Raw genomic sequence first — 27,768 nt, forward strand, 5'->3', positions numbered from 1 at the left:
CTTACTGACTAACACTGCAAAACAGAATTGTTAAAGTATTAATTTTAATTTCAATTCAGGTTAGATTTTTTTTGTGCGCAACGCAGATTTTCTGTGCGCAGAGACCGTGCCAGCAGTGCGCAATTGCGCACGTGCGCAGCTTAGAGGGAACATTGCTGTTGAGTCCACTTCCCTTCTCAAAGAAGGTGTCTAATTCTACCTAGGAATATTGCCATAAAACCATGGAAAGTGAGGGCTGCAGAACAGAAGCCAACTTACACGAGGAACAGGCCGGTTGTGTATTTTAGGACCCCACGGACATCACTGCCGCTCTGAGTTCGGTGACGTCAGAGCGGTCTGCCGATATTTGCAGGTTAAGAAAGATGGCGGCTGAGAAGAGCAGGTTGAAACAGCGGAGTCATAAAAGCAGCATCTTTAAAGAAGGTAATTAATGCTCTGAGACTTGAAAGATTCTAGTAAGAAGAGTTTTGTGCGGTTTTAACCGCAGTGTGTTTGTGTGCGTTTGATAGATAACAACGGTTATGAAATGACAATGCAGCGCTCCGCTTCGCCAAATATTCGCCTCAGCCGTTGTTTCGCATCTTATTGCGAATTTGAGCTTCCCGCTGTGTTCGACCGATAAAATATCACTGAAAAGATTGTTTTGATTGTATTGTTTTGATTGTATTGTTTTGATAATGACACTGAGCGTGCGTTCTTTGAGCCGGGGACGACTCATTCTCGCTGTGCAGTGTGTTGTTATAATAAAGCCGGTGTGAAGCCACTCAGCTGCCCTCACCTGCAGCTGAATGTGTTGGTTGTTCCTGCTACTGCTTACCCCTTGAGCTGATGTTCATTCTTGTAGAACATATCATTATAACAACCGCTAAACCGATCTGTCAATGTACAGTAAATAGAAGCCCGTATTCGTCTATTATCTAGCAACTAGCTAACTTAACTTGCTGTGTAATTTTAGCTAGGCTAATGTACGACGCACTGGATAACGGGGCGCTTTAACAGCGGACACCGTTACAAATGTAATATAGCTTTATGCCTTAGGCCTTAGGGTACACACATTACAAATTAACCTCAAATTCCAACTAAAGTTAAAATTGCCAGTTGAAATGGCTTTCCTCTCTTATTAAGAAATTCATGAAATTAACATTTGTAAATGAAGATCTGAATTGAAAAATTCAACTTTTTAATTCTCTAGTATCGACGAAACTTATATTGTTTTTGCAAGAGCTCAGATTGTGCACCCTTGGTCTCAAATGGAAGTCAACGATTTAATGGAATAAGCAGGAATAAGAAGGAATAAGCAGTGAGGTCAGTTTACCTTAATACTGGAATGCTCTACTATTTAGCTGTGGCGCTTCAAAGAATTACTTGCCAGTAGTTGTTAGCCTATCACTGAAAAAAGAAAACGCATAAGCAATGCTATCATGGTTCTCGTGAAAGACACCCAGTATCAGGTTAGAGTAGTTCATAATAATCTGCTTACAAGGTTCTCAAGGATGCCAGGACAGCTATGTTGGTTTCCCTGAGCTGGCTGTTTAGGAAATGTTGGATTTTTAAAGTTTACTAACTCCTGTTTGGGGAGTGTTGGTGGACTGTAATATCAAAAAGCCTTCACTGTTCTTTACACTGTTTTTAAGCACAAAGTTTCTTATGTGATTGAAGAAGAAGCTGGAACTGTTTGCTGTTAAAGATGTCATGTGATTTGTATGTATTTGTACTGGTATATTTATTATCTCGACAGATTCAAGTTCAGACTGAGTATTGCAACAGCACTGATGCTTATAGACCTGTACTGATTTGCCAGATCCTAATGGGAATTCTTAGGGTGTGGTTATTGGTTTTGTTATTCTCCGATAAGTCCTGGGCTTCTTCATAGAAGCACTTTAAGACAGATTAGCAGAATTTTGACTGAATATAGTTTCTAATGTGTTTTTAATAGCAAAGGACAGACACTGGAGAAATGTTTAAATTGGGCAACTTGCTGAAAGGGTGAATCTAAAGGGGGCGTGGCATGTAGACTGTTTATTTTCAGGGTTCCATAGCGTTATTTTTTTTTAGATTTAAATTTAAATGAATAAAACGTTAATAAAACAGTTAATATTTTAAAATGTGAGGATAAAAGCTAAAAGTAAATAAGTGTATGTGGGGCAGTAAAACTCAGTGGTGCTGATCTGGGGCTGTTAGGTTGAACACTGAATTATTATTACTATTATTATTCTAAGTCTAAATTTAAGAAACACTAACAACAAAGGTATTTTAAATCATTAATCCCATTCTTCAATATTGACTCAAGTTGCTTAACTGTGTGGCACCTTGCATTGTGCAACATTATAAGTTATACTCCAGACAGACAACAAAAAAGAAAAACACTTCAGTTGAACCTCAAATTAACACTTCAAAACACTTCAATTAAATATGATATGAAAACATGTTGCTACAAAAGATTTTCATGTATTAATAAAATATGACAGATTAACATCTGAAAAACTAAAACTGTGACTGAGAAGTGTGGTGCGTTGTGCCATGCATTATGAATGATGGATGCTGTTCGAAAAATTCATGACAATCACTTCAATAAAAGTTGAAATCTAAAATAACCAAACAATAAATCATTTGCCATTTTCTTCCACTTATCTGAAGTCTGGTCATGGGACAGCAGCAGGGAAGCCTAGACCTCCCTTTTGCCACCTCCTCCATTCAAGGTGTTCCATGCCAGCCAAATAGACGTATTCTCTGCAGCGTGTCCTGTGTGTACACCAGGGTCTGCTTCCAGTAGGATATGCCCTGTCCTACCTATGACATGACAGCCTTACCTGTCTGCTTTTGATGTGGAGGAGTAGCAGCTCTACTCTGAACCCCTCCCGAATGACTGAACCCATCCATCCACCTTTTCGAGGCAGAGCCCATCCACCTTTTACAAATCAGGCCTAGATTAATAGATTTACTGCATTTCCCAACAACCATGTGCAGTCTGGTGGCAAAGTTGGTGAAATGGCAGTCTACAGTAGTCCTTTTTAGCAAATGGCTGTGTTAGCCTTGCTCTATCTTAATAATTACACCAGCAGCAGAAAACAAAATACACTGTCCTGTCCAGCAGCTTCATGCTGAAACTTTACCGTGTCTTGCCAACATGGGTACAGACACAAACTGTGACTTCTCTTGACGAAAAGTCTGAACTCACTCACTGAAAATACTTGAAAACAAGCTAACTTCTCCACCTGCTCTGTGTCATCGCACACTGTCTCTTTGCGCTCGTTTTACTTTTCCTCTTCTCTCCCACCCTGTGCTACCTTCACCCATCATATGCAGGAAATTACATTTTTCACAAGCAGTTCACAATAACTGAAAGATAACCTTTTTTTTTTAACAATGTAAATATGTTTTTAGTCATTTTACATAAACTTTGACTTTTAACGAAATTCATTTACTCAATTTCTTTTTCTCTTTGCCATTTATAATCTTACTTTACTTTCTTACTCTACTACCTATCTATAAATATAAAATTAGTAAAACATAACTGAAGTTTTAGATTATAAATACAGTATGAGAGAGATGGATGATAGATATTAATAAATGGATCTCTTTGAAATCTTCATCCAGAAGAGTACAGTATGTTTATGCTTGGATACATTAATAGCTTTGCATTATTCACAGTTCAGATGATCTTCATTTGTCTAATGCTATACCTCAGTGACCCCTCTGAGTTTATCAAATATCTGAAACAAAGAGTTTCTACATGTCTTCCTCCCTTTCAGTTAACTTTATTCTGATTTGCTGGCCCTCGTAAGTAGAACGTTAAAGCATGTACTGTCTTTTTCATATCAGCATAAGCAAAATTAGTTAGAAATTCATATTTGGCTGATATAAATTGCTCACTGCTTCTATGACAAATTGAATGGGGACCAGGTCACCCAAAGAGTTAAATCTGTCCTGGTTACATGTCTCTATTCAATCTAAGTGGATCTGTAGGTCAGTGAAGCATCACTGCTGCCATACAAGGAGCTTTACTCATCCAAAGGTTAAAACTGACTTTTGTAAATAGTGGTTTTATTTACTATACACTTCAGGTCAGGCCTGCAGTTCCGTAATAGCAATAATTCCTTTAGAGGACTATAATCAAGAGGAAAGCTGAGGCCTCTAGAATTAGACAGGGTTTTTCCCCCATCCAGCAGTCTTTCACTTCTGACTGCCAGTTTATTGATTCCTGCGAGGAGACTCAACCTTCAAGACTACAGCCATGCTATATAGAACATATTCACACTGTAAAGAGTGCTTAGTTTAATGCATTTATTTGAAAATGCCAATAATGGTATTGCATTTGTTTAGAACTGTTAGCATTTTCCCATAAATAAAAGGCAATTAATTATTTTATTCTCTAAATACTCTAATATTCTATATTCTCTAATATTCACGTAAAGATTATTTTGGAAGTCAGTCTGTGGCTAATCTGTCAGTTAATTTTTATTAGTCAACGATTATTTATTCACTCCTTTAATCTTTGCTTCCTGTAGGCATACCTCTTGTTCCAGGCTACAGTGCATATTTGCTTCACCTGCTCAAGTTGCCCAGCTGTAAATGTCACCCTGCTGTCTCTTCCCCAGCCAATTAAAATAATGACCCATGAAACATATGAATTTGAAGTCACTCAACCAATGTTTCCAATCAATAACTGTAGAAAACAAGGACGTCCCCTGGTGTCTGGCTCCAGTATAGGTCAACCCCGCCTCCTCCATGTTATCAGATTTTTCACAAAGATGCTTTATGTCATTATTAGCAATTCTCATTGTTCAAGGGGTCTCCTCTCTCACAAGTTGGATTCTAGTTAATAACTTAATGCTGTCAAATTGGGGTCAACGTCATCATGACAGCTTTGACTGGCAACTGTTGTTACAGAGAAACTTGCCTATATCTAATCGGGAATGGCTGATAGAGCCAGGACGCTGAGAGGAGGGCCAGCATTTACTTTCCAAAATCACGACTGTTTCAAACTGACAGCATGAGGTGTTCTGCAGTAAACTGGATTAACCGACAGAAGGACCAGAGACCTAACTGCACTTTTTCGGTAAGTTGAATGTGTGTTTGTAAGCTAATCAGAAATTAACATCCTGAGCTAGCTAGCTTAGTTGAGCAGTCATCTGTTGGGGAAAGCCGTGTTTGGTAGCTAATCCGTGCATGTGAATGAATATACCTTGACTAAACAAGTCACTCTGAGCTTGAATGTACATTAAAGTCAGTGCTATACAGTCAGAGCTCTGCTGCTGTACTCAATGGAAAGATGTTCAGACCTGCAGCTGAAGATCAGGCACTAAAACTGTTTATAAGAGCAATGGAGAAATGCCACTCTAGCTGCTCAGTCACTAACTAACATGACAGTTACTGTACTTTTTATGAGTATTATTCTGTAAGAGCAACAAGTTAGACTCTCCTTCAGTTCTCTTGGAGAGCTGATTATAAATTATGTGCAAATGGCAGCATTTTTGTGTCTCTCTTACATCTTAATGACAGTAACACCAAATTAATAAAAGAAAATGCACTTTAAACCCTCATTGATGATGGATTTAATTCAGTTTTAACAGAAGAAGAATTACTGAAGATCGAAAATGTTCTCACAATACAGCCTGTAAAATCAGTCCCAGTTTCTGATTTCTGTTTGTGTCTTACACAGCTGATGTTCACGAACTAAAAGAAACAGGATTATAATAGGAAAGCAGGGGTATCTATACAGAGCCCTGTACCTGGGGGTCTTGCTTGTTGTGATAGAGGCCCCAGCCTCTATAGATCTTGTGCATAGAGCGTGTTCCTGTTCTGCCATGATTAGTACCTCTGTGCTATCTTTCAGTCTAGCTATGTCCAGCTACTGGAAGTCAGCCACTTCCTCCATCTGTTGGTGGTACATACCGTGCAGGGACCTGTGCTTCCATGATAGTTCCTCCTCTTGCTCCCATTTCACCAGCACATTGGTGGTGGCCATCTTTCTGGTGTACTTGTGGATATTCGTTGTCTCATCCTGGACTGTGGTACTGACACTCACTAGTCCCCAGCCTCCTTCCTTCTTAGCCGTACAGTCTCAGGGTGCTAGATTTGGGGTGAAACCCTACATGCGTGGTAAGGAGCTTCCATGTCTTGATGACAGTGGCTTCTATCTCTGCATTGCTATTGCTGCATTCCGTAGTCTACCGGAGGCCTGGGAGCTTGAGGGTCCTGCGGAGTATCTTTGCCGTTTCTAGGACATCGCTCTTCTGGACAGAGATATTGGATGCTGTTCCTGGGATCTGCTGGAGCCACTCACCTAATTCCTGACAATTGCTGCGTTCTGTAGTCAGTATCCATAGTGATCTCACTGAGGGGGTTCAGGCCTATGCAGAACCGGAACATCTCCTTGGTAGATCCCGCACTTGATGGTGACTTGTGCTATGGACTTGAAGTTGGCCTCTAGCATTGTTTGCCACATCTGCATTGGGTTCCTGATGAAGGCTGTTAGGGACCTGTTGATCTTGTACAGTTCTAGGCATGCTAGGATCCATTTGTGGTGCATCGAGTCATAGGCCTTCTTATGATCAATCCAGGCAGTGCACAGGTTGGTGAGCCTGGTCTTGGAGTCTAGCACAACTGTTCTGTCTGCCAGTAGCTTTGCCAATTCCTTTATGTGCCCCCTCTCATGTGTTGAGCCATATGCCTATTCATTTTAGCTACTATGATGCCTGGCTAGAGCAGGGCGATATGACCAAAAATATTTATCACGATGTACATTTGAAAATTTGCGATAACGATATAACTGACGATATAATTGACACTAGACAAAATACTTTACAACTCCACAACTTTATTAGTGCAAAAAAAAACCCATCAATGTATTTTCACTTAAACAAGCAGCTGTTTTTTTTTTAATTAAAAATTTAACAGTGCAAATGCAAATTCCTTGCTGACAGTTTAACCAAAAGGCATTTCCAGTGGAAATTGGCTGACATATCCTCAGCATAACCAAGGCATAACCGCCTTGTGCGTATGAAAACAAAGGCACTGCTCATGCGCGTTTTACCCATATTCTATCGCGATATTTCATTTTCTTACCGTTGCCCAACATTATACCAGTATTACTGTGAACGGTATGATATGGCCCAGCCCTATGCCTGACAGGAGCTTCCATGGGGTACTGAGGCAGGGTATTGGCCCGTAATTTGATGGAACTGGACCCTTCTAAGGATCCTTGGGGTACAGGACTGTCCGGCCTTCAGTTAGCCATTGTAAGTGTCTCGATTAGCAGCTGCTTCATTTGCACTGTTAGATTCTCATAGAGTGCAGTCAGTTTCTTCAGCCAGTAAGAGTGAATCATGTTAGGGCCTGGTGCTGTCTAACTCTTCACATTGGAGACCCTTTCTTGGATGTCTGCCACTGTGATTGTTACTGGACCCTGTTCAGGTAGGGTTTTGTGGTCTGCTTTTATATCCACCAGCCATTGAGCATTGCCATTATGTGTTGCGTCCTTCTCCCATATGCTCTTCCAGTATTGCTCGGTCTCAAGCCTTGCTGCTGTTCTCATACTGTTCCCCTGTCACTGACATTGGTTTATTCTCCTGCCTTCTATTTGTCTAACCCTAACCCTCTTGAAGCGGCTGGAAAAGGCTCAGTTTTTACTTGGCAGTTTCTAAGGCCTCGGTTATGGGCAGCTTGCTATACTTCTTGGGCAGCTTCTTAATTTCCCCTTTCTGTAGCTCCGATAGTTGGCCAACCACCCTCCTCACTTCTTTGATCTGTCGCCTTCCATAACAAGGTCCGCGTCAGGTGTTGAGTAAGCAGGACACACAGATGACAAGTGGAACAAGACAAAATAAGTGGGCAAGAGACAAAAATAGGGCGCTGTTGGAAGCTGCTACATAAGTAACCCCAGTGGAAAGGGTTGCATGAATAGGATGAGGGACCTATGGAATCTTCCATACCCAGCATCCAGATTGATGGCGAAACTAGTAGCTCAGTGTTCCAACATTCGGAAGAAGGAACTGCTCTCACGGCTAGAGATTGATGAGGTACCACCCAAATGCTATGTCATTTGGAAGTCAGCCACTTCCTCTATGTGCCGCTGTTACATACCGAGCAGCTGAGAAATAGAAGGCAGGAGAATAAACTAGCTGTTCCCCACAGAACAATCCAAGGTGTGCTCTCAGTGGCAGGGGAACAATATGAGAACAGCACCACCAAGGCTGGAGACTGAGTAATACTGGAAGAGCATATGAGAGAAGGACTCAACACATAACGGCGATGCTCAGTGGCTTGTAAATCTAAAAGCAGACCACTGCACTATCCCTGAACAGGGTCCAGTAACCATCACAGTGGCAGACATTTAAGAAAAGGGTCTCCAGTATGAAGAGTTGGACTGCCACCAGGCCCCACCCACTGGCTGAAGAAGCCAGTAGGTTGTCAGTGAGCGCCTAACTACACAAATGAACCAAAGGACCAGTCCCATCCAACCACCGGCTAATAACTTGCGTCAGTACCACGTGGAGGCTTCTGTCAGGCACCATGGCAGCTAAGATGGACAGGCACATGGGTCAATACATGAGCGGGGCACATAAAGGAATTGTTAGGAGTACCAGAGGAGCAAAACACCAGCTACTGGTTGACAGGGCAGTTTGCCAAGACTGCAAGACTAGGCTGACTAACCTGTGCACTGCCTGGATTGACTACAAGAAGGCCTATGACTTGATGGCTCACACTTGGATCCTGGAATTCCTAGAATTGTACAAGATCAACAGGACCCTAACAGCCTTCATCAGGAACTCACTGGTGATGTGGCAAACAACACTAGAGGCCAACTTCAAATCTATAGCGCAAGCCACCATCAAGTGCGGGATCTACCCACTGCTGTTCTGCATAGGCCTGAGCCCCCTCAGTGAGATCATTACAGATACTGACTATGGAATGCAGCAGTCGTCAGGAATTAGGTGAGTGGCTCCAGCAGATCCCTGGGACAACACCAATATCTCTGTCCAGAAGGGCGCAGTCCTAGGAACGGCAAAGATACTCCGCAGGACCCTCAAGCTCATAGGCCTCTGGTAGATGACCTAAGCTTGAAGGATAAAGACCGCCCACAGGTTTGAAAGTGGAATGAAAGGGGGAGAGAGAGATATGAGAGAGTGAGAGAGATTTTTTTTCAACTGAGTTTGCTTCAAGTGTTCTTGTTTAAAAGAGCAAAACAAAAACCCCCCCACAGAAAACGGGCTGAATTGTTCTTAATTAGGTGTTGTTCACAAAGTTAAATGTTCAGTACTCTGTACATGTTATATCGCTAGAGAGAAATGATGTGAAGCATTAACCTCCTAAGACCCGAACTCTTCCACGGCATGCATTTTTAATTTCTCTTTGATATTTGGGCTGATTGGGTCCTGATGAATGTAAAAACAAAGAATTACCAGATTTTATTTATTTATTTTTTTTACCAGATTTTTGTTCCTAAGAAAAATGAGAGCCACATATGAGGATATTCGTTTAAAATTTTGATAGAACAGTAGCAGTATAATGTGCTCGTAAGTGGATATCAGGCCCTTGTAGAGCAAAATTAAATATTTTGGTCTAAATAACCCAAAATGTGATGTCCACATATGTGGACGCCAGGTCCTAGGAGGTTAATATGTTGTCCAGTACTCGGGCAGCAGCTCAAACACTGCTAATAATGTGTGTTTGTCTCTTGTTTTCCTGCAGGTGACCACCATTGAATTCTGACCACTTTATTTCAGATTTGAGAGATACACTTCACATTTTACAGTTTGTAATGATTCTTATCTCCTTGTAATTACAGGAGCTGCCCTCAGCACCATCCAGAAAACAACAACAGAAAAATCATGTTATGTGTTCACTCTTGATGAACACACTGTTCATGACATGTTGGGTTTGTCCATCTTATTGGCCGAGCGGATAGTGGAGGTCTGAAGACTTCCCTCTGAGGGAGCTGCTGGTGAAGATTATGAGTCCTGTTTGATCCCTGCGATGAGCGTCAGTCCTCCTGATGTCACAAAAATAATGTCTTTCTCAGTGGGTCAACAGAACATCTGGCACAGGACAGGTGTGATTTATAAAAATAAATAAATAAATAAAAAAATAAGCATGAAGCTTCTCCTAACCTTTGGACCCAGAGAACCGCCTTGGCCCTGCCTCCAGGGTCAATCTGTTGATTATGTGGACTCTGGATCATGTTATTAAATTAAAAGAAGTAATCACACTTCTGTGATACCTTCTGCTGCTGTGTTTTTCAATCTAACATTTTATTCAAACAAAGTGCTTTGAGAGTGCATAATGTATCTAAAACTGTTTAAATCTTCAGTTTTATAACACCTGAGTCTTATGTTAAAATCTGAAAGGATAGCATTAACAGTAAAAAAAACAAAACAAACAAACTTCAAAACCAAATCTTTTAGAGTCTCTGCAGCTGAATAACAGTTGTTGATTATTTTAAAATGAACCTAAAATTGAATTTACACAAAGTCCTGAATAATCAGGTCCCATCTTAATGGCCTTATAGTACCATATCACCCCATCAGAGCACTTTGCTCTCAGACTGCTTACTTGTGGTTCCTTCAATATTTAAAAGTAGAATGGGAGGCAGAGCCTTCAGTTTTCAGGCCCCTCTTCTGTGGATTCAGGAGACAGACACTATCTCTACTTTTAAGATTAGACTCAAAATATTTGTTTTCCTTTTTTTTTTTTTAATAAACATATTGTTAGGGCTGGATCAGGTGATCCTAAATATTTCCTTAGTTACATTGCAAGGTCTAGGCTGCTGGGAGGTTCCCATGAGCAAATGCAGTCAAAACTGTAGAAGAAACTGAGTGTTTCTTCTTCAGTTGCCCCTTTCACTTTGTTTATACACCTCTGCATTTCGTTATTATTTATTATAAATCTCTGGCTCTCTTCAATAGCTTGTCCTTTCCCAGTCTTCTTCCCCTTACCCCAACTGGTCAGGGCAGATGGCTGCCCCCTGTGAGCCTGGTTCTGCTGGAGGTGTCTTCCTGTTAAAAGGGAGTTTTTCCTTCCTACTGTTGTCAAAGCACTTGCTCATAAGGTGTTGATGAGCAAGCTTTTTGGGGTTTTCTCTGTTGTGAGAGAGATTGGGATCTTTACCTTACAATATAAAGCACCTTGAGGCAACTGCTGTTTTGATTTGGAACTACATGAATAAAACTGAATTGAAATTGGAAAAGTGTCTGTGTTTTGGAGGTATTGGCCATTTCTCATATTTATAACATTTATTAGAGATTATATTGTTGTCACCGACCCCCCACCCCTTTTTTTTTTTGTTTTTTTTGTTTCTTTCATTCTTTCTCGTGAGAAGTCATGTATTTGATCAATTTGTAATGGCATTGACAATTTGTAATGACATTGACAATTTGTAATGGCATTGACAATTTGTAATGACAATAAGAATATTGTATGTAAAATTTGTCTTGGAATGCTTCCAATTGTAAAAATTTACCATGGTCATGTCATGGTGATTAATAAAAATACCATTATCATCAAACTGTTTCTATATCAAGTGTTTTTCTATTTCTGATAATGGTTCTCTTGTTCCATTGAGTAGAACCATGTAGAGTAAAGTTATGGGTAAATATCATCTTCCACTAATAAAGTATTTGTTTGTGGATTTTGGCTAGGTTTACAGACAACTTTGTATTATCAAAGTCGCATATTATTGGAAAATCCAGACCTCCCATTTAATAAAAATGTCACAGTAATTTAACTTCCTCAAATGTGCCTATTCAGAGTTGACGTCACAGCTCCAGGGCACTGATCTTTTAAGTACTTGTGCGTTGCATTCGCAGGATGACTGTGATACTCTCACACACTTTTCAAAGTCTCCCTTTCATCTTTCTTCCATCTTCTCCACCCTCCTGTTATGCTGTGTTTTAATGGTCACGCTACATTTTTCTTTGTTAGTACTGAGTGTAGTCTTGGCAGGCAGTCAAGGCGATACTCTCCCATGTATTTCTGTAGTATATTGTAGTTCTTAAACCATATAAGTGTTTCTGTAATATGACACATCAATAAAATTAGATGTTGAGCAATTTTCCTAGTCATTGTTATCAATGACAATGTGTAGCTGTGTCAGATCAACAGTTAGCTGCAGAAAGGATGTTACTGATTAGGATTGTGTGATTTGCTTCATAATCTTTGTACTGTTACCTTGTGACAATTGCTTGTAAAGTTGGTGTGAACCATTAAGGTATCCCTGTGCACTGTAACTGTAGTTTTGCAGGCCATTTCACTAATACTGGTAACACACAGATCAGGGAGTTTCTGACTTCCAGCATAATAGAAAATGAAGTAGACTATAAAGAGCTTACTATATTAAGTTATAACATGTGCATCTTTAGTACTCCTACTCTTCATGCTTATGGTTCTATTAAATAAAAACTGAATTAAAGGAGGTATTAATTGGCTCACCTATTTTTTTACTCTGTTCTTTGTGCCCTCTGCACACACTCTGGACTCTTTATTTGCCTACTGGTGAAATAAATCTGTAAAGATGTAGTAGCATTTGAGTCTGTCTGATTACCTATTGTCTCTCCTCTGTATTTTTTCAGTCATTATTATATATGTTTAGCACCCACTAACATATATTTAATCTATTCCTAATCTATCTATTCCTTTCTATTTCTTATTTATTTGCTTTATAAATACATTTGGCTCGACTTTGCATTGAGAGATGAGTTTCATTATCACCCCAACCGGTCGCAGCAGATGGCCGCCCCTCCCTGAGCCTGGTTCTCCCGGAGGTTTCTTCCTGTCAAAAGGGAGTTTTTTCCTTCCCACTGTCGCCAAAGTTCTTGCTCATAGGGGGTCATATGATTGTTGGGTTTTTCTCTGTATCTATTACTGTAGGATCTACTGTACAATATAAAGCGCCTTGAGGAGACTCTTGTTGTGATTTGGCGCTATATAAATAAAATTGAATTGAATTATACAAGTCAAAAACAATAGAAATGGTCTCTCATATAATAACAGGATCAATGTAGCTGCCACCCACCCCTCCAAACTCCACACTGACTTTTAAAGAATCTGGAAGTGAGTGTAATTTATCTAAGCACTCACAACCAACTGTTTCACAAGTGGTTGTTATATGTAGAGTTGCCAAAATTAAATTGCTAGAAAGTCATGTTATATTTAACAGCAATGTGCATGAATGTTGAGACAGTTCCTACTGAAAACGATATTTTTTGCTACAAATAACAATTGATAATAAGAACACATGCTGTAAATCCCTTTAATCGGCTAGTTATTGCTTTGTACCAGTGAACAATCATGACCAATCATTTCTGCATTCTGAGCCTTCAGCCACATTTTAAGCATACTTTTCCCCCTCTCAGGTGGCCACAGTTTTAAATCATGCGCATCCCAGATGAGGTGTGAAGAGGAGGACTATGACCTGCTGGAGGAGGAAGAGGAGGAGAAAGTGGGCGTGCCCCAGCCTGTGCAGATTGTAGTGGCAAATGAGGAGGAGCATTCATTCTTCCTGCAGGAGCAAGTGCTGGAGCGGCTGCTGCTGCAGAAGAAGGTCCAGGACCTCCATGTGGTTGTCGTCTCCGTGGCTGGAGCTTTTCGCAAGGGCAAATCCTTCCTGCTCGACTTTATGCTTCGTTACATGTACAAACAGGTAACCTGTCAAGTTCTGTGAAATTCAAATTGTTAGTTTCATCATAATCCTGCTGACAAACATCACCAAATATATCCATTGACCTCAACTCTCGTCTTGGTGGAGCAGTCAAAAGAACCACTGAATGGCCCCACTCTGGCAAAATACAAATGCAAACTATACACCACGATAATGAGCTTATGGAATCTGGTTTTCCTGAATTAATCATTAATTTCAGAATTGGCTTGTTTCAAAATGTTAAAAGTTGTAACGCTGTGAATAATGCTGTACACATATTTGATTTATCTGAGCGTGGCTACTATTGACTGCGGTAGCAGTTTCTGTGTCCATTAACAGTTAATGTTCATAACCGTCACTGGGTGCTATGTCAAGCAGATGAGTGCTGTTCTTTGAAGCAGTTTCTGTTAACATACTGTGTGAAGTCTAATCCACACTGACGATGAAGATTGGGAAATTTGGTTTACTAGGAGCAACTGGAACAGTCAGTATTTATAATTTTATGTTAAGCTTATACTGCAGTGTTCATATCACTGCAGATGCAGCCCAATCCATCAGACTGCTCCTCTTTCCCCTTGCTGGTGAAGAAGACCCCGAGATACTTAAACTCCTGCACTTGGGGCATCAGCTTGTCTCTCACTCGAAGTGGCCCTTTTCTTATTGAGGACCATAACCTGTAACTTGGAGGTGCCAATACTCATTCCTGCCACTTCACTCAGCTACAAACTTCTTCAGTATGAGCTGGAGGTCACCTGCTCAGAAGAGATTCTAAGGCCACCAAGGTGAAAGCTTTCTGCCGCTTGGCTACAACTAGAAATTCTGCCCATAAAACATTATAAAGAGAGCAGGAGGACAGAGCAGCCTTGGCGGGGTCCCATCAAAAATAAGTCCAACTCATTGCTGGCAATACAAAACAAACACTTGTAACAGTTATACACAGACAGACTAGCTTGTAACAATTGACTGGACGACCTGTATTCCTGAAGCACCCCTAAAAGATAACTCCTCCCACCCTCCCTTCCTATAAACAAAAGGCTTTCCACATGTTTGCGTGTGAGTTTGGAATGCAGTTTGTTAGCTATACTCTTGTGATCTTCCAGTCATCTGATTCGTGGCTCGGCGGTGAGGAGGAACCTCTGACCGGCTTCACTTGGCGGGGTGGTTGTGAACGGGAGACCACAGGCATCCAGGCGTGGAGCGATGTGTTTGTAGTGGAGAAACCAGATCACAGCAAGGTCTGTGTCACAGCATCTTCTTGGCTGTTCCTTTTAAAATGTGGTGTGGGTATGTGTGTATATGTGTATAGCGTGAAAAAATGTTTCACCCCGTACTGATTTTTTTTTTTTTGTTAAATTTGTCAGATCATCAAACAAATTTAAATATTCGACAAAGTTGACTTACTTAGACTTAGATCCTCCCGCGCCGATCGGCGCATCGGGCGACAAGAGAACGCCATCGAACTCGGTCTATTGCGGCAGGCGTTTATTATTCAGGTGAAAATACAGACCTAAATAGCCCTGTCTGAAAAAGTAATTGCTTCTATGCCATCTTTGTAAAGCTGAGTTTAATTTCTCTAGCCACACCCAGGCCTGATTACTGCCACACTTGTGACAAATGGTGAAAAATGGAACATTGGTAAACCTTCCCAGGAGTGGCTGGACAAGAACTGAACAAAGTTGCCCCAAGAGCTCAGTGACGACTCACAAAAGACTCCAGCACAACATCCAAAGAAGGTCTGACTTGCCTCAGTTACTGTCAGTGATACCAACTACGGAATGGAGCAATCGTCAACCACCTAATCTACCTACCACACAACTTGGATCTACCGGAATGACATTCTGATGTCTGTAGCGTAGCAAAGACAGGGAAGGTATTCCAAACTGATGGGATTGCATTACCAGAAGGCAGCATTGCAGACATCGAGGGCAGCTACAGGCACCTGGGAATCTCATAGGCAAATGGGAAATGGGAACCACGAAGAGGCCGCTAGGAAAGCTGCAACCACCAAGTACCAGCAGAGTGTAACGTAAGTCCTGAGGAGTCAGCTTCATAGGAAGAACAAGATCCGGGCAATCTACACTTACGCCCTGCCAGTGATTAGTAGCATCAGAAACCCAAGACGGGAGAGGAGTAAGGAGAAGAAGTAAGGATGATGGAACGGCAGGCCACTACTTGGCCACTGTCAGAAGAAGTGGCTGACATCCTGTCAGTGGGTGGACAAAACTGGACTGAAAGACCGCACAGAGACGCTAATCATGGCAGCACAGCAACAAGCCATAAGTACACGATCCATAGAGGCTAGGGTCTAACACACTAGGCAAGACCCCAGGTGCAGAATGTGTGAAGATGCCCCTGAGACAATCCAGCACATAAGAGCAGGGTTCAAGATGCTGGTAGACAGGGCATACATGTAATGCTATAACCCAGCAGGCATATTATACAGGAACACCTGGGCTGAGTATGGCCTGGAAGTCTCAAGGTCAAAATGAGACATGCCCGCTAGGGTCGTCGAGAGCTAAGATCCTGTGGGACTGCCAGATACAGACAGCTAAACTGGTGATGGCTAACCAACCGTACATAATAGTCGTGGACAAGCAGAGGAAGACAGCTGTAGTGATTGATGTAGGTATACCAAGTGATATCAGGGGGCTGAGAGAAGAACTCAAGAAGATGTCGAGGATGAAGGCAACAGTGGTCCTAGTGGTAATCGGAGTACTCGTTGCCCCCCCCCCCCCCCCCCCCCCCCCCCCCCCAAGCTGGGCAAGTGACTCCAACAGATCACAGGAACAACATCCAAGATTACTGTCCAGAACAGTGCAGGACCCTTAACCTCACAGGCCTCTGGTAGAGGACCCAAGCTTGAAGGATAAATAACGCCCTCGGGGGAGAGAGGGGAATTTAAAAAATATATATATTTATTTGTATGTATGTGGTGTGTATGTTTTTATTTTTACATTATTTTTCCACAGGTTGCAGTTCTACTAATAGACACGCAGGGGGCGTTTGACAGCCAGTCTACCGTTAAAGACTGTGCCACACTATTTGCCTTGAGCACCATGACCAGCTCTGTGCAGGTCAGTCATCTTTTTTATTTCTAGTATATTCTAGTTGTCACATAAGAAACTCTTTAATTCATCGTGATAGTATAACAATAGAATATACATTTTTATCTAGAAATTTTGGCATCGACATTATGTGTGTTTCAGGTGTACAACCTTTCCCAGAATGTTCAGGAAGATGACCTTCAGCATCTCCAGGTCAGTATCAGCCTACAAGACAGCTTTACTATTTCTAGACTGAATCCTATAGCACAGCGGTCCCAACCTTTTTTGCGCCACGGACCGGTTTGTGCCTGACAATATTTTCACGGACCGGCCTTTAAGGTGTCGCGGATAAATACAACAAAATAAAACTAGTACTGCTTCCGAAAAAAAGAAGATTTATTCATAACACACGTGAAAAGACCCAGGAAAACCAAGTTAACGAAAAAAACGATAACAAAATAACGCTAAAAACCCTGAAAACCATACATTTCACACCCGAGTCTCACTCTCGCGGCCCGGTACCAAATGACTCGGGGACCGCTGCTATAGCATAAACCCAATTATTTAGGTTATTTATTATGTTAAGTTATTTCAGCAACAACTTAAATGCATCAAATTAGGGTTGTAATGATTTGAGTAATTCAAATAATTTGATTATAAAAAAATACTTGACAGAGCTGTCTGTGTGTTAAATGATGTGTCATTTAACACACAGCTCTGTTGTGTGCTAATGTGTTAAACGATGTAAATGCGAGCGTGGGTTGTACTAGACCATATTTATTTAAAGGCTTTCATTAAAAACGTTTTACGTTGAAAGTGAAATAATATCAAATGTTGTTGTCATTTTAATTGCTTTAATATTTAAACATATAAAAGCTTTTTTCACAAGCCAATAAAAAAGTATGGTTTAGTAAACCTGAGGGTCGTTAGATTGGACACTGAACTGTTATTAATGTCATTTAACATCTACACATCAGCAGCACAAAAAGCTTGCATCAACCCACATAGCAAAATTCGTACGGCCCAGATCTGGCCCACACAATGTGCTTACACATGGTCCACATACTGCAAAGAATGACGGCCCTTTGGTGGCCCAGACCTGGTTTGCCAGAGGTGAACCACACATGGGCCAGCACAAGGCCAGTTAGAGACACACTGGAGGTCCTGTGCTGGCCCATGTGTTACCTCTGGCAAACCTGATCTGGGCCACCATTCTTTGCGGTATGTGGGCCATGTGTAAGTTGTGTGCAGCCACGGGCCAGTTGCAGACACACTACTAGCCCTGTGCTGGCCCAGAACAGTTTCAGCTCTGGCCCCAGATGTCAGTCTACCTTAATCAAGCCATGTAATGACAACATGTGCTGGAACATAATAGTAACATGACGAAACTCTGTTCAAACAGTGAATGGACTGATTCTTACATAACGCTTTTCTACTCTCCCAGATTACTCAAAGGGCTCTATACAACATACCACATTCACACACTTTCTCTAAACTGAGTGCTTCCTAACTACATTCATACACATTCATACACATTCACGCTCTCGCCATGCAGACTGGAGGAGCCAGGGATCGAACCACTAACCTTCTGATCAGTAGGTGATCTGCTCTACCTCATGAGCTACAGCCACCCAGTGGGAAACATGAGTAAACCTCACTAGGTTTTGGATAAAGTCTATACTCACAAACCTGTCAAATCTGCATTTGAAACGTTGGCTACCATATAGGGCTGGGCCATATCATATCGTTCACGGTAATACCGGTATAACGTTGGGCAACAATAAGAAAATGAAATATCGCGATAGAATATGGGTAAAACGCGCATGAGCAGTGCCTTTGTTTTCATACGCACATGGCAGAAAAAGCATGGTGGCGACGGAGAATGAGAAGGGCGAAAGCGGATCGTTGAATGAAACAGATGAACCAGAACTGGTTTGTAAAAATGCTGCAACTTCAGTGGTGTTGAACTGGTTTAGCTTTCGTCCGTCAGATACACAACAAAGCACTATTTTTGGTAGCGCATGCTAGCGGGCCGTCGTTATTACCGTATTATTTGGAAAATACGGCACACTTAAAATCAATCCTTTGATTTTTCTGAAAATCGACAGTGCCCCTTATAATCCCGTGTGCCCTATGTATGAATTCTGGTTGTGTTTACTGACCTTGAAACGATTTTATGTGCTACACGGCGCTCGAAAATCTGTCAAATGTTGTAGTACGACTTTGCTAAGCTACGAACCCGCAACGCTGGATGGATTGTCGGAGCATTACGGCTATCGTAGGCAGGAGCCTAGTGGAGTGATACGTACTGTGCTTCAACATAATATTACCGTATTGTGTCTGTATAACCTCTTTTTAAGTTTTGTGGATATTATACATGGTTATGCTGAGGATATGTCGGCCAATTTCCACTGGAAATGCCTTTTGGTTAAACTGTCAGCAAGGAGTTTGCATTTGCACTGTTACATTTTTATATAACTTTAATGCACATAAAAAACAGCTGCTTGTTTAAGTGAAAATACATTGATGTTTTTTTTTTTTTTGCACTAATAAAGTTGTGGAGTTGTAAAGTGTTTTGTCTAGTGTCAATTATATCATCAGTTATCGCAAATTTTCAAATGTATATCGTGATAAATATTTTTGGTCATATCGCCCTGCTCTACTACCATAGCAGTATAGTATTGCAACATGGCATTTGGGTCAAAGGAGTTTGCAAAGAAAAGCGTCTGGACTTCTTTAAGTTGCTTGAAGACGGTCAAAAAAAGGTCAAATGGCCGAGAGTCCCAGATTTAAACCCAGTGGGAGTTTCCCCCCAAAGAGGGACAAAGGACCCCCTGTGATCCTCTAATCACATGAGCCAAGGTGTGAAAGTGGGTGTGGGACCTAATCAGCCAGGGTTTCGGGTGAGCTCATTGTGAAACCTGGCCCCACCTTGTCATGTGAATTCCTGAGGTCAGATGGCCCAGGATGTGAGTGGGCGTTAAGGCATCTGTGGAGGGAACCTAAAACTTGGATTATAGATGGCAGACAGTTGGTGTCGTAAACCACCGCCTCTGTTCAAAGATGGTCGCTCACAGTGGACATAGATGGCATTTGAGTCTTCTAACTAAAATGGGAAAATAGGAACATAAATAGTGCCATCATTGCCAGAACTGGCCCACATCTGGTTGACATACACCCTGCCATGACACCAGTCAGTCAGAAGTGCCAGCTTGATGCCGGATCTGGGCCAGACCTGTTTTCTGTGAGCCCTGGGCCACATAAATCAAACCACAATCGGGCCAGATGTGGCATGACATCACATAAACAGTGCCATCTATGCCAGGCCTGGTCCATATCTGGATGACATACCACTTACCATGCCAGAAGTCAGCCAGCAGTGCTGGCTTGTCACCAGATCCAGGCCAGACCTGTCTGTTATGTGGGAAAGCACAGGGTAGACTTCAGAATGCTCAGTTTTCTTCATAGCAGCCACCACATTCCTTTAAAGTCCTTTAAAGGCTTGAAGACACAAACTCACTCATTCCCTGCACACTTAAACTTGCAGACACACATGCACAAAAACTCATAATATGCACACACACCCTTTCAGAGCTCTTTTTTTTCAAAGCTGCCTTTCAGAACTCTGATTAAAAAATGGAATAATCAAGAGATTACTCGATTACTAAGATAATCAATAGCTGCAGCCCTACATCATATCCACACATGAAATGGACAAGCAGTTTATGAAAGCTGCAGTCTCTCTAAACAAGATAAGTAAAGGTCAAATTTTTCTGTGACAAGAATCAAAGAAAAAAACAAACACCAAATGAAAAAATAATTGTTTAGCACTCTTTTTAAAAATCACTAGAACAGCATAGGAAATGGCCCAGAAAGGTTAGTTTTTTATGTCATTCTTTTCTCTGACCCTCTCTGCCTCCCTCTGAAGTATCCCTCTGAAGTTTAAGAGAAAATTACAATTTTTCCATCGTATAGATCTCTTGTACAGAATGTATCCAATCTTCCATCGTTGGTGGTTCAGGCTTAAGCCATCTCCTCGTAAGAGGCTTTTTACTTGCGGCCAGTAGAATATACAAGAGTCTTCTATCACTGGAATTCAATTTATCCACTGGTACATTACACAAAAATATGGTCTCAAAGGTTAAAGGAAAAACAAATGAAAAAACATTTTGTAGATGTTCATGGATTAGAGACCAATACTGGTGAATAACTGTGCAATCCCAAAAGATATGGAAATGGTTAGCTCCATCTCCCCCACATCTCCAACATGTGTCACCAGTTCCCCGATATCTTTGTTGAGCAGGGGTGATGAAAAATCTCATAATGCTTTTCCAGCAAAATTCACGCCAAACATTAGACCCAGTGGTAGCCCACTATATCTTGCATGCGTGGTCCCAACACTCCTCTGTAATTGACAAATTACCTTCTTTTTCCCCCATTGCTTTAATATACACAGTGCTATCGTTTTTACACCGCAGGATGCTGTTATATAATTTGGAAATGATTTTGCTTTGCGCTCCAGATTTGGTTAATAATAAAAATGTTTCTACAAATTGTAATTCGTTTAGGTTCACTTTTAAGTTTTGATTAAAATAATTTCTGACCTGTAGATATCTAAAGAAGTTGTCTGAACCTAAATCATGTTTACGTCTTAAAAATTCAAAGCTTTGGAATGCCCCCTTGTGGACAAATGAATAATAATTAGTTATACCTTTTGAAATCCAGTTCTTGAATCTATTATCGTACTGATTTGGGGTAAAATCTGAATCATATGCACACCATCTTAAAACCTTGGAGCCATTTTCCAAACCGAAAATTCTTATTACTTCTTTCCAAGCAGGTATCATTATTTGTAGTATGGGTTCGTCTGCCACGTGTATTTTATGTCCGATATTAAAGCTGTAACTGGTATTCCTTTAACTATTGGTCCTTCAACATCTTTCCATCCGGCGTGTAATCTGGACAACAGAGACATATCAATGGTCTTAACTGAGCTGCACAATAATATTCTCGTAGACAAGGAAGCCCACGACCTCCCTTTTCTTTCTTTAGTTGGAGCGTTTTATATTTAACTCTAGCTTTTTTCCCGTTCCAGATTTTGACAATCCAGTATTTTGACAATATTCTATCCCATGCCACAAACTGTGTTTGTGGTATGGCAATCGGTAAAGACTGAAACAAATACAGCAGTCGGGGAAGAATATTTAATCTGATTGATTCGATCCTGGAGTGTAGGTCCAGAAACGGAATGGTATTCCATCTTTGTATATCTGATTTTATAGATTCATTTAGCGGGGCATAGTTGGCATTGAACATTTTGGTGAAGTCACAGTGTATTACCAACCCTAGATACCTAATGCTATCTGCATCCCATTTCCATTTATAGCAATTCTTAATTTTGACTGGTGGTTCATAGTTTACAGTTAATACCTGCGTTTTATTTATGTTAACCTTATATCCCGAAGAAGAGCCATACTCTGATAGGATTTCCATGATTTGGGGGAGTGCCTGTGAGGGATAGGATATTGTTAAAAGTAAGTCGTCAGCAAATAGTGCTAATTTCTGTTCCCCTCCTGCCGTTCTTACTCCAGCTATATCCTGTCTCTGCCTGATCCATTGACTTAATGGTTCTATAAACAAAGAAAAAAGCAGTGGTGAAATGGTTCTTTGTTCTATGTATAGTCCTCTCTGCTTGTTGCTTCCTAAGTTTAAGAAACAGAAGTCTTAATGATTTCCTCCCTACCTCGCATTGCTGTTGTTTAATAAAAAGAAGTTTTTTCTGTATGTCCATCGTGTTTAGATCATCTCTTTCTTTTTTATTATATCAGATTTAATATCATCATTCAGCGTCACAGAGTGTAGATGTTGTAGCTCTAACAATTTGTCTTCTAATTGACAACGGTTTTCCCACCTTAATTTTATAAGGTAAGAGGATATACTAATTATTTTTCCTCTAATCACTGTCTTCAATGCATCCCATAATATTCCCGGAGATACCTCCTCATTTTCATTATACTCTAAGTAAGTTTCTATTTCTTTTTTCAAACTCTCTTTAATATTTGGATAATTTAAAATGTTTGTATTCAACCTCCATAAGGCTGATCTATTTTTGCTATTTAGGCAGATAATAAGATAAACCGGCTTATGATCTGAGATGGTACAAGCAGCTATTTCACAGCTTTTAATTCTAAATAGATCATTCTTAAACATGAGAATATAATCTAGCCTAGAATGTACATTGTGCGGAATTGAGAAGTGGGTGTACTTTCTATCATTTGGATGAAAATCTCTCCACACATCTAATAGTCCAAAATCGTCCATAAAATGCACCATTCTTCTTCCACTATTCCTCTGATCACCTTTTCCGTTTGAAGAATCTAGTTTGGCATTTAATGTGACATTAAAGTCAACCCCGCAAATGAAAATTCCCTGACTCCTTGTTGTTGCAAATTTCAAAATCTGCCCATATAAGGACCAGTCACTGCCTGGGGGAATATACACATTTAAGAGAGTAATCATGGTACCCTCAATCTTACCTGTTACCAGTATATATCTACCTTCCTTGTATTTATATTCCGATATATGTTCATAATTCAAAGCTGAGGATAACAGAATCGCCACCCTCCTTCGCCTCCCATAACTATGAGAAGAATAGAAGGCATGTTTGAAACCTTGTTTGTTAAGTTTTGTCTGGTCTTTGTCAGCTAGATGTGTTTCCTGCATCAGAACAATTTGGGATTTGTCCCTTTTAAACTTAGATAGGGCTTTCCACCTTTTCACTGGACTATGTAACCCATTAATATTAATTAACAAAATTTTTATTAACCTGCTACTCATCTAAATTGTATTTTCTATGATTATTATACAAAGTTTGATAGGCTCCCTGCACACCCTTGTAAAAAATAAACATAAAACATATGAAAAAAAGTTTCATCAGAAAGGAAGAGAAATCAAAATAAAATCTTAACTTCCAAGGTAGAGGTCCCTGAAATGGACCCTGCTTCACCTCAAGAGGCAACTTCCTCATCAGTCTATGAAGGAGGCTCTCAATGGCTTAGGCCTCACCATAAAGAGCATTCATGAGAGAACCTATTTATTAGAACCAATTTTCCGAGGAAGAAGGTACCGTCCTCCTGAAGGCTCAGAGTTTTTCTTTGTAGCCGGGATCGTGTTTCTTGTTTGCCGCTGCGCTCGCTGGTTCTCTGCCCACCTTACTCCATGTTAGCTGCTTCAGTTCTTCCAGAACTATTTCAGGTGATTTAACGACCTTTACAGCTTAACCTCTACTGGCCATATCTTCGGTGGCTTCAGCTGCAGTGTTGTAAATTTTTGTTTTATCAGTATATTTCACCTTAAGCAGGGCTGGGAAGAGAGTCTGGAAGGGGATCTGCTGCTCTTTCAGAATCTTACGCATCTCTGCATTAGGGCTGCCACAAACGATTATTTTGATAGTCGACTAGTCACCGATTATTTTTGCGATTAGTCGACTAATCAGATCATGCATCCATTGGACGTAAAACGTACACTTATTGCACCAGCATGCATCTGCTCTTATATAACTATTATTAGCTTACAGGTTTAAGTGTTTAAGGTATGTGCTAACTAAAAATAAAGACAAGATGATAGTTTTTTAAATTTTAATGAAATCTGCAGATTGTTTCAGTGGAGTTTAATAAACTCAGCCGTCTGCTCCTTGCTATCTAAAATATAACAGGACACCGGAGTATATTCTCGAGCATCTCACACTTCTGATAATCAGTTGTCTGCTTGACGTTTATTCGGCTGTGTAAAAACTATAACTTTAATCTCAGCCAAACCGATTTACTCAGGAACAAATAAAATACTAAAAAAAGCCAAACAATAACATTTTAAGTTATCTAAGTGACTTATATATCATGTTTAACCTGAGTAGCGAAAGACGGCGGTGGGTTTGAAAACGATTTGCCGGGAGTCCGGTGTTCTCACCGGCTCTACTGAGCCTTGAACCCCGGCTAGCTATCGAGCTGGTGGGTAACAGATGTCTCCGAAAACGTCGGAGCACTTTTGAAAATATGTGGTGTCTTGATAAACTGAGCAGATATTTGAAGTTTACACAGCTACATTCTCGCCTGAAAATATGTTAAATGTTTATTTTGTGACCCAGAAAGAATAATAAGAGTAATATTAAAACTAACTAACTGCCGCCATTGTTGGAAACTGAGCTGGGCCATGCTGGGCCGCGCTATGAATTCTGGGACACAGTTTCTTCTTCTTCGGGGTTTAATGGCAGCTGGCATCCTTGTACATGCAGTGCTGCCATCTTCTGTTTCAGTACGCTATTACACTCTTAAATCCTGCTACTTATTCCTGCGTCTTTTGGGATCTTACAAAGCTTCAAACGACACGTCGACTATTAAATTAGTCATCGACGATCGTCGACGTAATCGTGACTAGTCGACTAATCGTGGCAGCCCTACTCTGCATATTCACTTTGTTTTTTAGAATCGGGGGGGGGGGGAATCATGATCCAAACTCACTTGTCTGCCATTGAAAGTAAATCCTCTTTTCTGCCATGCCCTACGGAGCACAAGTTCTTTTGTTTTAAAGCTGAGAAATTTCACAATAATAGATCGCAGTGGAGCGTAGCCTGGGGGTGGCGGGCCTAGGGAGCGATGCACTCGTTCGATGTGCATGTCAAGTTCATCTTGGGACAGCAACAGCCCCAGGCCATCCCGCAGCAACTTCTCAACAAACTCAATCATTGTTGTAAAGTCCTGTTCTGCTGTCTCGGGAACACCATAAATACAAATGTTCTCTCTTCTTGTACGGCTCTCTAGGTCTATCAGTTTATCCTCCAGCCTTATCTGCAGCTTTATTATTTCAATCGTGGCATCCTCGGTGTTCTGAATCCTCTCTTCCGCTTTCTCAATTCTTTCCTCGGCCTCGTCCAGTCTGTTGCTCACCTTTAGGATTTCTTCCTTAATTTCCCCCAGTTGTCCATTGATTTCTTGGTGAAAGTTTTTTATTTCCTGTAGAACAGTGGCCAAGTCAGCCATATTTCAACCGTTGAACACTGTGATAAAATCACACTATACAATAACAGTTCTTCAGTGTGTAGGTACCCCACGGGCAGTGAAGTGTATTAGCCTAGGACTTGGCTTTGTTTTCCCACCACTTTCTTGCTGCTTCAGAATATTGGTTTGATGTATTTCGCTCACCCCCTTCTTTATTCACCTCGCAGGACAAAAATGTGTCGTCTTGATGGGGTTAGATTTTCATATTCGTAGGTTCCCTCAAGAGCTCACTCACAGCTTTGCCATCACGGTGGCATTTTCAAAACCGGAAGTCGTTTTGTCCCTTCTTACCAGAAGTTTATAATGCCCACATATTTCTGAACAGGTCAGATTGTTATTCTTGATGTTAAAACAGGCCCTGACAAATAGCATTAAGCATCGCTAATCGAACAATCAGATATGCAAACAATTGTTCCTGTACTCCTTGATATTTTATAGCTGCTTCTGTTTTCTAGGCTTTTTTTGCTTGTTTTGTCTCCTCAGCTCTTCACTGAATATGGACGACTGGCCATGGAGGAAGTCTATGAGAAACCCTTTCAGGTCTGCCATACTATGGTCATTGTCCTTAAAATATGATAAGGGAGGTTTCTTTTAATTTTAAAACAAGCTTTGTCTTGTTGTATCAGTACTTGTAAAGTCATGAAAGGAAAACATTTTGTCTTCATGTCTGTTTCTGGTCAAAGTGTCTAACAATCTTTTTCTTCATACCAGCACATACTGCTTGAGTTTTAACTGTTGCACACTCTTATCCATTTCTAGATGTTCTTCACCTGAAAGTCACACATTGATGTCCATGCTGAATAATAATTTAAATTTTGTTTTTTAAGAGACTGATGTTCCTAATCAGAGATTGGAGTTACCCTTATGAACATCCATACGGCCTGGAGGGAGGGCGGAGCTTCTTGGATAAACGATTGCAGGTGAGTTGAATAATTAAACCCTAACAGCCTGACTTAATAGATCAACAAAGTCACGTGGCAGTGGATGTAAAGCAGGTGGAAACTGCCTACCTACTACAATATAGAGGCAATCTTCTGTCGAACATCTCCACAGTTTTTTACATTTCACATTGTTTTGATTTGTTTTAAGTGCAGTAAATCAGATATTAACTGAAGTGCCTGGCTTGTGTTCAGGTGAAACAGAACCAACACGAGGAGCTCCAGAATGTCCGCAGACACATCCACTCCTGCTTCTCCAAAATCAGCTGTTTCTTGTTGCCTCACCCTGGCCTCAAGGTGGCCACCAATCCTCATTTTGATGGGCGGCTCACAGGTATAATAGAACTTGTAATAGCAAAGGTCAGTTCATCTTCTTTTAATGTGTATGTTCTCTTCCTCACCCCTTGGAGGGTGGTATTTCTCTGTTCCTCAAGCTGGGCCCTCTCCCGATTATGGATGCTCCTGGATTGTTGCTCTGGCACTAACTAATCCTTGCCCTCCCTTTTTCCATTGCTCATCGAGCCTCAGGATGCTTAGCTTTGGGTGGAGACCTGAGCATTGTGAGGAATTTTTGTGTTTTGACATCAATAGCGTGGCCACCTTATTATTCCAGCTGTGCTGTAGCCTCTGAATGTTCTGCGCTATAGATTGATATTTACATCAAACGCTGTGTGCAAGAAATAGCATAATCACAAGTAAATCTGTCCATCTGTGCAGGTATTGATGATCACTTGTGCAAGTATATTTTCGTGCACAGAACTTGGCAGCCATGTGCACAAAGAAGCCATCTCACACAAGTGACTAGTTTATGAGGGCTGCTCCATCATGCTCTTGATGGTAACTCTCTGTTCTTGAAACCAAATCAAGCTCGCTCAGATCACCTGAGTTTTGACTGTATGGAAGCCCAAAAGAAAAGGGGTCCCAATGTGATTGTTCACTTTGGACAGTTAAGGTTACTGTGCTAAGTTACACTGTGGAAGCAACACAAGAACTGTTTTAAACCACTGTCTATGTACCATTTACAATTTTGAAAATGACTTTTGCCAAATTAACTATCAGCAGTTATTGTTTGTAGTGTAGCAGTGGAAGTAGTGAAA

The 27,768-nt window shown here is 40.9% G+C and overlaps 1 protein-coding gene across 3 annotated transcripts in view; it reads left to right on the forward strand.

Moving 5' to 3' along the window:
- Positions 1–29: 29 nt before the first annotated feature.
- LOC134628873 (atlastin-2-like) overlaps positions 30–27,768 on the forward strand; it is a 44,483-nt gene continuing 16,744 nt past the window's right edge. For 2 of the 3 annotated variants that reach the window (XM_063475673.1, XM_063475674.1), the window contains exons 1-8: positions 30–423; positions 13,353–13,639; positions 14,737–14,871; positions 16,606–16,710; positions 16,843–16,893; positions 26,217–26,273; positions 26,561–26,653; positions 26,867–27,005. In XM_063475673.1, coding sequence (XP_063331743.1) covers positions 363–423; positions 13,353–13,639; positions 14,737–14,871; positions 16,606–16,710; positions 16,843–16,893; positions 26,217–26,273; positions 26,561–26,653; positions 26,867–27,005 — 928 coding nt within the window. In that variant the 5' untranslated portion in view covers positions 30–362. The remainder of the gene's footprint in view (positions 424–13,352; positions 13,640–14,736; positions 14,872–16,605; positions 16,711–16,842; positions 16,894–26,216; positions 26,274–26,560; positions 26,654–26,866; positions 27,006–27,768) is intronic. The other variant, XM_063475672.1, reaches the window with a different exon arrangement.

Source organism: Pelmatolapia mariae, linkage group LG6, assembly GCF_036321145.2.
Source record: "Pelmatolapia mariae isolate MD_Pm_ZW linkage group LG6, Pm_UMD_F_2, whole genome shotgun sequence".
Taxonomy (NCBI): Eukaryota; Metazoa; Chordata; class Actinopteri; order Cichliformes; family Cichlidae; genus Pelmatolapia; species Pelmatolapia mariae.